Raw genomic sequence first — 12,019 nt, forward strand, 5'->3', positions numbered from 1 at the left:
CGAAAAGAACTCATGGTGAAACATCGGAGTGCTGAGGACAGAGGTAGGCCTAAATTAACCCTCTCCCTGTATCTGATCTTACTGCTTTTAACCCTCCCTGGGTACAGGGAAGCCAGTCCAGCATCAGGTCTGAAGTGTGCAGTTGATCTCATTTCCATGTGATTTGTAATAAAATGCAGCTTCAAACCTCTTTAAATCTCGCTTATGATGGCAACAGAGCTGGTGCAGGGGCTCGTTAAACAACCACATAGTGAGGAACAGAAAGGGAGATGCTCAAGCTGAATTCAGAGCTCATGGGGGCAGCTGGACTTTTCCTTCACAACACATTAGACACTGATGGGTGAATGTCCCAGATCCGGAGGCACGCTTTAGTTTTAGATTATGTCCCCTCTCTATCTAGCAAGGGACAACATTAATAAAATCAGTGCACAATTCACTGCTCATCAAAAGGGGAGGGAGGGGTGGCTGTCGTCCCTGCCTAAGCAGAGGCATGCGGGGTGGGACCGGCTGACTGACCGACCCTCCGTGCTGCGTGTTCAGGCCTCGTGAAGGACACTTCCACTACCGACCGCAGGCCACTATGGGTGTGCCAGGCTAGTTTTAAACTTGCTAGCTAGCCCCGTTTCTTGCCAGAGCCTCTGCAGAGCTTCATCCTACTATTTCTACACTGGTGCTTGTTTTCAGTCTGGCTTTTCAGTCCCTTTTTCAGTGATGACATACCTAATGGCCAGAGCAGAGCTACCCAGCCACCTTCTTGTAGTAAATTTTTTTTCCCTGGAAAATGCAGATTAATTGGAAACCAACATTTGATGTAAACACACTGCTTTGAAAGCACCTTTCAGTAAAACAAAGGGAAGACTCTGAAGGAACTCTTCCTGCCACACAGGATCTTAAAGCTTCCTGTCAGGCGAGTTTCTATTGGAAAATATCCCCAGTTCATGCCAGCTTACCCACCTAGCCCCACGGTCTGCAGCTTTGCAGCAGCCCTGTCAAATAGATTAACCCAGAAATTCGAAGTCCTGAAGATGTGTCACGTCTCGCTGTGCAGGTGGTCCTGCGTCCAGCCAGCCCTGGCTTTGCAGGTGGCCAGGCCAGCCACCTCCATGACTGTGTCCATCCCATCATAACCTGCAGTCTGTCGTAGCGTCAGCAGCTCGTCGGTGACAGGGACGTGTTTCTCGGCTGCCTTGCTCTGACCGACGGCGATGCGCCTGGCCAGGCAGCTTCTCGCTGCCGCTAGCAGAGTGCACAAGTTGTCAGCTTGCAGCAGATGCTAGGGTCGAAGAAAGCAGGTGGTGTTTCTGAAGGCACAGTGTATCAATGGTTCTGAAACAAGTATTTAAATTTATGTTTTGCAGAAAAATTGCACTGTTAAAAAAAATTTGTTCTCATTTCTGAATGTGAACTAAACCAAGTAGCAACATTCCAGTGCCACAGACATTGCGGGCTTTGACCAGCTATTGACAGAAGGAAAATCCACCCTGTGCTGAGCAGGTGTCACTATTTGTCAGGTCCATCCCACCTTCGCTATCTGAAGAGTAACATTCAAGCGCAGACGTCAGTGGGGGGAAAAAAACCCATTCGTGCTGGCCAGCTGAGCCGATAGTGTAGGCCATACATGGGTTTGGAATGAGGGGCATTAGACTCACAGCCTCCCCGGTGCCAAAAAATACACAGCTAGAACTGGCAGCTCGGAACCGAGTAACGCACAAACACGATCCGGAGCGTTGCAAGTGTTCAAGCACTCTCAGAGTATGTTGGGTAAACGAGTATCTGTTTCCATGGCATCAAAACAGCACAGCGATTACGCCGTGTCCCCTTGGCCGTTCTCCGATTCTAGTGCCTGGTCAATGTGCACAGAGCTGGCTCCCCGCGAAAGCACTCCCTGCTCTAACGTGGAGGGGCACACCGAGGTGCCCCCTTCATCCAAAAGCAGTGCATCCTGTGGCCATCATCTCAGTGATGTCCTGCTGAGGACACTTGACTGGCTAGGCTCAAGGGACTTTGGTGAGGGCTTGAAAGGTGATTTTCTGGTTTGCTTAGAGTCTGTTTGGCATCGGGCAACTGGACCTCTGTGCAACTGATGATCTCAGCATTGTGTTTGAAGATAGCACATGGGGAATATTTTGTGTCCTGTGGTCACAGCGTTTGACTGGAAACCCAGAGTTCTGCCTGTGTGAGACTTCCGTGGGCAGCCCAGTGCCTGCTGGAAGTGGTGCTGGTGAGCAGGTCCTCAGCCTGCTCTGGAGAAGTGCAATGGGTGTGCAAAGACAAGGCTTCTTGGAGGGCATTGCTGCCACCATCCAGATACAACCTGAAACCGTTCTAAAGGTCAGGAGAATAAATCCACCAGTACTTTATTCTGTAGCAGCTGGTGAGTAAATTCTGGCTCTCTCGTATCTCCCCTGAAATTTATGCTAAGTAAAATGTCCTCCTCCATTACACTCGTGTCAGGCGTGTCACTGGTACTCCTTACCATGCTGTGCCTCAGAGGAGACTGGTTTTGGGGTGGCCAAAATGATTGCTTTACCTGCAGTAAGGTTATTATGTGCCATAGGACTCTTCGGCTCAGAAGATGCTATCACGTGCAAGATTTTATTACAGTGCCATTCAGGATGTTACTACAATGGCCCTGGCACAAGGCTGCACCCGGTCGCCCTGCGTGCCGGCTGTACTCATCCAAGTGACCTTTGCAGCTGCTGGAGTTTTCCACTAGACAACCGCACCCCTCCTTTCCTCCTACCCTAGGATGCTGCATGACGGGTGCTTGGCTGTACGGTGTTTTGTAGGAACATTTTATCCTATTAAGGCACCTCTGGAAGCCAGATGTTCCATTTTAGTAGGGACTTTCTTTTTTAAAAAACAAACATTTTTGAGCTGATGTTATTTTTATTTAGTTCTCTCTGAGAAACTTCTGAAGACACATCTTTGCTTGGCAAGGTCGTATCAGGGACTGAGGGAGAAACTGCTGTCCATCTGTCAGTGTCTGCTTGCATACACATACCCATGGGCTCTGCTTGGAGAGCACTGCTGGTGTTGCAGAGCTGAGTGTTCATAGGTTAGGAAACTGCTTTACTGAATTGCGTTTGCCATCCCACTCCAGCTTTGAGTTACATGATCATACGCTCTTTTTCACGAAGTTGCCTGGGCTTTGGGGGGCTCTGAGGGACTAGATCTGGCAGTGAATCAGGAGTCTGTGTTGTAGAAAGCTCTTGCCTGGAGAATTCCCTAACCCTTTGTCACAGAAGTCAAAAGGTGTCTTGTAAATGGAACGGGCCCTGAGGAGGAGCGCGCCTTCCCTGGCCGCTAGACTCCACACCGGCCTCTGCCACCGATTTCCCTTCTGAAGTGTGGTAAATCACTCCCACCAGCTTTTGAAGTGGTCACTAATGCCCTGTTCTCCATTTCGGGGATTCCTCACATAGATCCCTGGAGACAGACTCAGCCGTGCTGAGCCCCTGTAGCTCCAGGGAGAGTGAGCGGGAGCAGAGCCTCAACCCAACGCCCTCAGCCACGCTTTCTGTCTGCTCAGAAAAATCAGGTCCTGTGTTTTGAACAGTAGGCACCCAAATTCACTGTAATTGCTTTTTTTTTGTGGCCTTTCCATCAGGGAAAAGAGGATAATACCTTCCTCTAACATCATAAGAATGTCACGTTAATGTAGTTGTAAGGTGCTGAGCTGTAGTAGTGTCGTGTACTCGAAGGTGGGACTGGCGAGCTCATGTGCGATGAATATTTCTGCATTCAGCACAGCATTTGAAAAGTATATGGTTAACAAAAGGAACATACTTTCTCTACAGGACCTCTCCTCAACCAGCAATCCTGGTTTCTTTTATTCTTAAGCTATTCCATATTTTGGTACATTCCAAAGTCAAAAGATAATAGTTCTCAGCATACTCTAAACTGCCCGGTACTTGGAGCTCTAATACGGGCAAACGCTGAAATTAGAAATGAGCCCTGGGACAGATTTTCCCATGCTTACTAAGCAAGAGCCGTTGATGTAAGAATTTCTCTCCCAGGCTAAAATCTGTCATCTTTCTCCAGCACAACATTCATTTAGCAAATAAAAGGAGACCTGTGACTTTTGTGTGTGTATGTTGATTTGGATAGTTACCGTGTCTAACTCACCAGTCTCACCATTACAGCCGCCTTATTTCTGTGTCATACAAGACTTGGTGGCTGTGACTGTTAAAAAGTATAAAGGTGTCTGGAGGTTACACTCCCTGGAGAGGGGCCTAGTAACAGTCTGTTTGCTGAAGCTGTAAATCATGGAAAATGAAGACAGGGAAAAGTAACCTCATCCGTTCCTTCAGCCCATAAAATATGGCTCCCCACAGTATTATATGCTGTTTGTAGCTTTGTCCAGTGGTTTTAACTGGTTTTCTATGCCTTTCCTTAACAAACGATTCCATGGCATGAGTATTAGGAAGTTTTTTCTGACCTTTAGCCTGTGGCGTTTTTTTTCTGCTTAATTTCATGTTATTACTTTGAATTTCAGCTGTGAAAACCGGAAGCGTTTCCAGTTAGGAAAGTTTTAAGTGTCCCACATAAATGTGAGAGTTGATGAGAGTTTTAATAGTAAGGACGGGGAGGGAGGTGTCTGAGAGCACAGATCATGGCTCTTGGTGCTGAGGTTCCATGAGCGTTAAGTAGATAAAAAGAGAACTTGTGGAGTGCAGTGAGCAGATCTGCTTCCACGTGGCCAAGCTAACTGGAATGTCTTTTTGTCTTGCAGAAGATGAAGCCCATAGTTCAAAGAAGACGATCTACCCCTTCTGCCATTACTAAAGTTCTCAGCAAGTCAAAATACCATTCCAGGTAGAGGAAATACCTTTGTGACTCCTTTTTCCACCTTTCTGCCTGTACAGACTAAAATCAAACCAATTTCCAAATACATTTAACAGTGTGGAGGACAGTTTGTTTGTGGACAGATAGTGGAAGAGTTTCATTTTTACTGGGATGGTGTCGTGCTCAGCAATAAAAGCTGAGGGAAAGGAGGAGGATGGGGGGACATTCACGTTATGGCATTTGTCTTCCCAAATAACCGCTATGCATGTTGAGGCCCTGCTTCCCAGGCAGAGGCTGGACATCTGCCTGTTGATGGGAAGTAGTGCATGAATTCCTCTTTTTTCCCGTCTTATTTTCTCCTCCTGTCCTGTTGGGAGGGGGGGAGAGAGGAACTGGATGGGGGTCTGGCAGCCAGCTCAGGTCAACGCACCATGCGAGGCTAGCTGGTTATTTTCAATGCAGATAGTGTTAGGCCTAGATATTTGATCCTGTTATATCCAGGTATAAATACACCTGGAGAATATTGCACAGTGCAGAGACACCCCAGTAAAATCGGGTACAAGAAACAGTGTGTAAGTTTCTGTAGTGTTTCCTCTGTTGACCTGGCTGGGATAAACCAGCTCTAAGACTTGTGTCATTCAGCTCTGAGGGGTGTTCACAGTGTCATTCAGCTTGTGTCATTCACTTGTGTCATTCAGCTCTGAGGGGTGTTCACCCCACCAGCGAGGTCCAGAGATTGTGGCTGGGACTGGCTGGTGAGGTGCCCTTCCTCTGTCCCTCACAGAGGCATCCTCTGCCCTCAGGGCATGAGATGCTCTGTACAGTTCAAGCTGGACTGAGGAGCAGAGTTTCCAGCTCTTCCTGACAGCTCTCCTGGCTTTTCTCTCATGTGCCCTGACCCCCGTCTGCCAATTGACTTAGCGTACTTGGAGGCATGGGTCTGTCCAGAGCTTACCTATGGCGTGATACAAAAAGGGGTGTTCTTCAGGAGGGCTGGTCCAGATTGAAATGTCTAGCTGTTCAGCTTTATCATCTCTTTCTTACAAAGGAAAAAAAAATAAAACTAAACAAATCCCTCAGGAAATGTTATTTATAAGATTGCTATCAGAGCAAGGCAGAAAGGAGCATGGCACCCCTCATCTGTGTCGTAGTTACACAGTGCTGCAGGAGGAAGAGGGGATGATGAGGGGGGCTCAGCTCCCATTAGAGGATCAAGGAACTCGGGTCACGGCTAGCACTTGACTGTTTCAGCAGAAGATCTGCATGTCCGGCGTGTTTGTACCTGACTCTATCTGCTGACACTCCTGGTGCTCTACACCTACAGGAGTCTGGATGGCTCTGGCGTCACAGGTTTTTCACCACCCAAACTGGCAGTGAGGGAAAGCTGCTGTCGTCCGACAGGGACGTGACTGTCCTGGAGCATGGCCTGATCTGGCCGCTCTCCCACCAGACATCCTGAGCTGACGCTACCCTACACAACGTTGGCAGAGCACGGGCAGACTGCCCAGCGCTCCCTCCATCCCCAGAAACAGCTCCCAGCCCCCTCACAAGCCCGCATGAATCTGAGGTTGAGATGTCCAAATCTCAGGGCCAGCCCTCCCGCCGGTGGTCCAGCAGACGGAGCAGGGGCCAGAGAGGCCTCCGGTGACAAGCACCCAGAGGGTGGCCGAGCAGGGACGTCCTGGGGTGGAACATCAGGACACTCCTCAGGGACGTGGGGCCGTAGGATCATTTAACATTAAGGGCAGGACTGATTTCCCTTTGGTTGTCTTCTGACCAAGTTATGTGGCTTCTTTGTCATTCCCCCCGCCCCCATCTAAATTGCACTAAAAAAAAGTAAAGAAGAGAAACAAATTCTTGACTTTATTTGGCTGGAGAATTTCCTCATGAGGGAGGGAAGCTTTAAACATTTCTCATGATGGATTGCTCTGGAGGGAGCTGGTACAATGCCATCTTTGCTTGGGCCACCAGAGTATTGGTGAGCTTTTTTTGCTGTCTGCTGTTGTGTTTACCAAGCTGTGTAACCCCTCCAGCGTTAGGAAATCCACTGTTGAGATTGTGAGGTGCTGTGGCTCCCACTGCTCGACTGACGCACATGGAAAGCTTTTCCTATCAAGTTTAAAGGTGATTTAGCTTCTCGCTTGTAGAGGCAGCAGAGGCATAAGCCAAGAATTCACTTGTTGGTGGCTGTGGAGTGGTGAGGAGGGAAGAGGGAATTTCTGGGGGGTGGTTGTAAAAAAGCAGCTACTGGCTGGCTTTAACCTCACTCTGTGAAATCAAAGGAGCCCAATTGTGAAGCCAGTGGTAACTGAGTTAGGACTAACAATGTCAAAAATGCCACCCTCAAAGGTCCTGTGTTTTCTCATTTGTTTGTGTAGAGACTGCCCTCAGACTAGAGGAGTGTTGCTGAGGGCTGGAGGGAAGGTGTCTCTTGCAGATGCATCCTTGTCTGCAGACGAGATGCGGGTTTTTGTCTTTGTGTAGAAACAGGAGGATTTCTGTGGTTTTTCCATCTACATAAATCCAAGGCCATGTCTCAGAGGTTAGCAAATTCAGACAGGGCCGGGCACTGAGCAAGGCTCGACAAAGAACTATTGCTTGTTCATTCAGCGCAATCCCACCTGTAGAGCAAGGGCAGACCCAGGAGATGGCCGTGGGACCCGTGGTCCTGCCAGCACTGCCCCACAGAGCCAGGAGCAGCGCTGAGGGGGGCTCGGGGAGGGCGCTGAGGAGCAGGTGGGGAGATTCGCACTCGGTGGAGCAATTCCCACTGGGAACAGCACAGAGAAAGGATCTGGTTTGATCCTGACAGTGGCTTGTTGACTGCAGTCAACGTGGAAAAACTGGCGGGGTTTTTTGGAAATGGTCAGCACCTACATCAGCCTCAGTAGAAACAAGATCCTGGACTGCAGCCAGGCAAGCCAGAATCAGATGGCGGGAGTTAGATGGGAACATGCAGTTCCTTTCCTTCGTGCTGCAGCCCTTGCACTGACAAGCGGTTCAGTATGGATGGAAAACGCGTGGAAATGGCAGTGCCTCCCCGTGCCAGGCTGAGCTGTGCCATCAGCCGTGGGTTTTCTGGGTTCTTTTTGAGTCACAGCTGACACACATGCAGGAAATAAGTGTTTCATCTGAGTTTCAAAAATGAATGGTTCAGCGGCTCAGCCTCCCCAGTTTCCGTGTGGGCATTTGGGCCATTTTCTCTCTGTCTGAGGATGGTAAAATTAATTGGGCAGAGGCAGGCAAATGCAGTTCATAATTGAGAGCATTGGTGGCAGTGCTGGGAGAAGCACAGGACTATCAGGCTGTTCCAAAACGGTCACTTGTGTCCAGACACGAACCCTTGTGAGAAAAGCTTCTGACAAAGTGTTATGATTTTTCTTCCTCCCCCAGGGAAACTGTCCTTTCCTCTTCCCATTCCGACAATGGGCTGCCAGGTGGGGTGTTCAGCAGCCCGGGCTCCGTTTTCATCCTGGATGAGCGAGTACAGCTAACCGTGGGCCTGCAGACCCTGGAGAGACATCTGATCTTGTTCAGTGATGTGCTGGTCATCGCCAAGTCCAAGTAAGAGGAACTCACGCTCACTGCGTCTCCCCAGTGTATGCTGTTGAAGCTGGGCTCTGAGCTGTTTTTGGAGCAGGCATCAACGTAACTCTTCATTATGAATGTGGATCTAAAGTGTGGCATCTCCCCCTTTCATCTCCAGAAATTCTTCTTGGTATTAGTGTTTCACTCCATTTTCCTGAAGGAAAAGGTTGTCTGATTGGTTTTGCCCTTTCCCTTATGTGGCTTCTTGAAGAAATAGCATGAGGGCAACAGGCAGTAAGGACAGAAGACTGACTGCTGGTCTGGCTGCTTCTGCCACACATAAATTAAGAGCTTCGGTGACTTCAGCTATTAGCATAGACAGTAATTAGCCTAAATCACCATCTGCCTGCATGTGGCTCTAGTGAATCACATTACCCTAAGCTGCAGCTGTCCCACTGCAGCCACCAACCCCAAAATCCATTTGCAAAACTTTCTTGTAGTTCCTCCACGTGCCCAGATGTTTAGTTCTGGGGGGCTTGTTGCTGTCACTGCGTCTGCGTGACTGGAAGGTGACACGACCAGCCTCTGGAGGTCTAGATGTTAGGATCTGGCGTAAGAAATCCATAATTTGAATTGCAGATCCTCCTCCAGCCTGAAGCTGAAAAAGCAGGTGCATCTGAGTGAAGTGTGGATCGGCAGCTGTCTCAGCGAAGTGACAGAGAAAAAGATGGGTCCTGAGAATTCATTTGTCATCGGCTGGCCTACCACCAACTATGTTGTCACCTTCAGGTATTTCATCAGACTCCAGAACTCCCTCTGCAGCTTGGCAGCTGCCCAGGTCTCCCATGTGTCAAGCCAAACAATGCCTGAGGCTGTAGGGCCCTGAACTCTACTACAGGTCTTCTCCCTACTGAGTAGAGGACTTCCACCCACTCACATTAGGCAGTGTTGTAAAAACTTAGGTGCTGGGAGACAGTCATCTTAGACAGACATTTGCAGGTTGGTCCCTGAGAGCCTTTTAGGGTACGAAGCCTCACAAGTGTTATAGCAAGGGCTAACTGCTGCAGAGCATCCTGGAACATCACAACCAAACCCACCATAGCAGGCCAGCTCGTGCCATCGTATAACTTACAAGCGTGTTGTTTCAGCACCTGCCAGCAGCCATTCCTCTAGGAGGTTAGCCCTAGTTCAAGAATTCTTCATTATGAAGGGCAGGTTAGTTATGTCAGTGAAAAATGCCAGGTGGCCTTGTGCCAGGATTAAATCCGCTTCCTACTGTGGCACGGGCAGCTCCTGGGAAAACCTTCCTCCTGCAGTTGTCTGCCAGGGTGTCCCAAGCCCACCGCAACAGATGATAAAAATGGAAAGGTTCTTCAAGATGGGTCTGCACAAGCAGCACAGTCCAGAGCTTGCTTAGCCTGTGCTAACCCCAAAAATAGAAATGCAGGGCAGCACAGAGCAGGCTAGAGAGTAGCCCGTTCATGTCCAAATGCCCTCTCAAAGGCACTCCCAATGTTATGCCTGAGCTAATAGGGCTCACCAAAAAGCAGGTGAGCTTTTTATTACCTGGAGCTTGGTCTGGCCTGGCTAAATGGAGTCCAGAGCTGGTACAGCCAGAGGGGGCCCGGGTCACCGCTAGCTCGGGCGTCTCTGCTTCACACTCTCTCTTGGGGTCAGAGGGGTCAGCCATCTTCAAGGGCCGCTCTGTCCTCAGGGGTTCTGCAGGCACAGCTGGGAAGGGCTGATCTGACCTGATGCTTTTCCTTCTGCCTTGGTGCAAACAGGACTGGGAACCAAACATGGTTTTGCAGATGCTGTCTCGTGATTTCCAAGGCTCAGGATGGTCTCCTGGGTGATGCACTCCTGATTAGGATTCATGCTCTGCCGTTTGTGCCTTAGTTCAAACTCAACAGCAGTTCAATTTCCTTCACATTACTGAGACCCGGGTAACTAGTGTTGACAACAGGAGCTTCTAGGAACGGCAGACATTGGGAAGGAAATAATAGGAGAAAGAAAATAGCAATTAGAGGTCACTGCAAAAATAATAAGGCCCCACAGATGGGTTAACTCCAACATCACAGAAAGATATTTGTCCCTTATCTGAACGCTCACCAGGCTGGGCAGGAAATGTGGTCCAGTTTGTTGCTGGGATATTTTTGTTATTGTTATTTTTGATATTTGTTAAAATAGGACAGAAGCAGGAAAGGACTGTGCTTTTGTTCCAGGGCTTTGCAGGAAGGAACTTTGACTTACAGCTATATATAAATGAAACTGGGTAGAGTTTCCAAAGGCTGTTACCCGCTCAGCACTTGTTTGATGATCTGCCTCCCTTTTTATCTTCAGCTCAGCTGATGTGAAGGAACGGTGGCTGTCAGCATTACTGTGGTAAGTGACCCTCCGTCCATCCTCCTCCTGGGTGGTTCCTCTGCAGTCCTCAGAGAAATTTGTCCTGCCAGGTGTCAAATTGCCCTCCGATTTTCAGCACACTAAGTGTCTAGCTACTGTTTGAAAAATCCACCTTTGAAACATGAATGTAGAAGCCCCTGGATGAAAGCAAAATTGCTGTTAACAGCCCAGAAGAGCTTAAGCCACTAGAAGGTAGCTTTGTTGGAGCACTGTTTTTCCTTTGGAGCTGGAGGTGGAGTTTGCTAATAACTATGGGAGTGTCACAAGTGTTACTGGTTCTTCAGATGTTTTTTGATTTGAACCAAAGCTTGTATTTTATGACATCTAGAAGCTAGCGTTGTTTCTTTTTCATGTTATGTTTTTATATGTTTTTTCCACTGACATCCAGGCAGAAGTGTTTATATAGGTAGAGAGGGGAAGAAGTCTCTTGATTTGTGGCGAGCAGTAGTGATCCTAAGGATGCTGGAAGATGTTGTGCTAGACACATCTTTCTGCATTAAAGTAACTGCCACTGGGGTTTTGCTAGTCTGGGGCCTCAGGAAAGATAAAGAAACCAGTAAGAGCATGTGACTGCACTATGAACATTGCATGTTATTGTTACGTTATAATTAATCTGTATTTATTATAGCACCCAAGAGCAGATCCCTTGGACTTCCTGGATCCAAATGTTAGGGTCCTTCTCAAGTTTGGTTGGGGAATCATATTGCCTCCCATTTTCTTTGACTTTCAGGCATATCAATGAGGTAAAACAGAACGAATATCTGAAGAATCTAACCCTTCAGATCTTTGTGCTGGATGCTGACAACTGTTCTTCCGTAAGTAAAGTAAGAACCTGCTCATCAGACCAATGCTACATGGAGGTCTGTGGGGTAGGAGCAGAAGGGCAGGGCTGTAGCGATGCTGCTGCTGTCCCTAGCTTGATGGGTCAGATTTGCCTCCTGGGGACTCTTCCTTCAGAAAGCAACCCCTGACACTCCTGGTTTATTAGCATTGTGCCATGTTCACCCTTTGGAGTGACATTTTCCCCAGATTTTCAAGCTACAAGAAACTACAACCAAACAGTATGCCTCCTTCTTAGCTTCCTGTATTGTCTCTGTTTTCCTTTCTAGACCACCACGGTCAGTGTGTCCAATGTGGAAACTGCAGAGAGTGTGATGAAGAAGACCCTTCTACAGCTTGGATTTCCTGTAAGTGACAGTTGTGTGGTCTGCCAGATCTTAGTAAGGAAGCTGGCAGCGTCAGGTTTACAGGACAGTGCAGATGTGGAGATGTTTAGATTTGCTGTAGCTAATGAGTA

The 12,019-nt window shown here is 48.4% G+C and overlaps 1 protein-coding gene across 2 annotated transcripts in view; it reads left to right on the top strand.

Moving 5' to 3' along the window:
* The window catches only part of LOC104486206 (rho GTPase-activating protein 20), a 30,637-nt gene that overhangs the window by 8,952 nt on the left and 9,666 nt on the right, over positions 1-12,019 (top strand). The window contains exons 2-7 of one of the 2 annotated variants that reach the window (XM_086756580.1): positions 4,736-4,818; positions 8,182-8,352; positions 8,956-9,105; positions 10,660-10,701; positions 11,453-11,546; positions 11,832-11,909. In XM_086756580.1, coding sequence (XP_086612706.1) covers positions 4,739-4,818; positions 8,182-8,352; positions 8,956-9,105; positions 10,660-10,701; positions 11,453-11,546; positions 11,832-11,909 — 615 coding nt within the window. In that variant the 5' untranslated portion in view covers positions 4,736-4,738. The remainder of the gene's footprint in view (positions 1-4,735; positions 4,819-8,181; positions 8,353-8,955; positions 9,106-10,659; positions 10,702-11,452; positions 11,547-11,831; positions 11,910-12,019) is intronic. The other variant, XM_086756581.1, reaches the window with a different exon arrangement.

The sequence above is a fragment of the Chlamydotis macqueenii genome, chromosome 11 (assembly GCF_036417535.1).
Source record: "Chlamydotis macqueenii isolate bChlMac1 chromosome 11, bChlMac1.mat, whole genome shotgun sequence".
NCBI classification, from domain to species: domain Eukaryota; kingdom Metazoa; phylum Chordata; class Aves; order Otidiformes; family Otididae; genus Chlamydotis; species Chlamydotis macqueenii.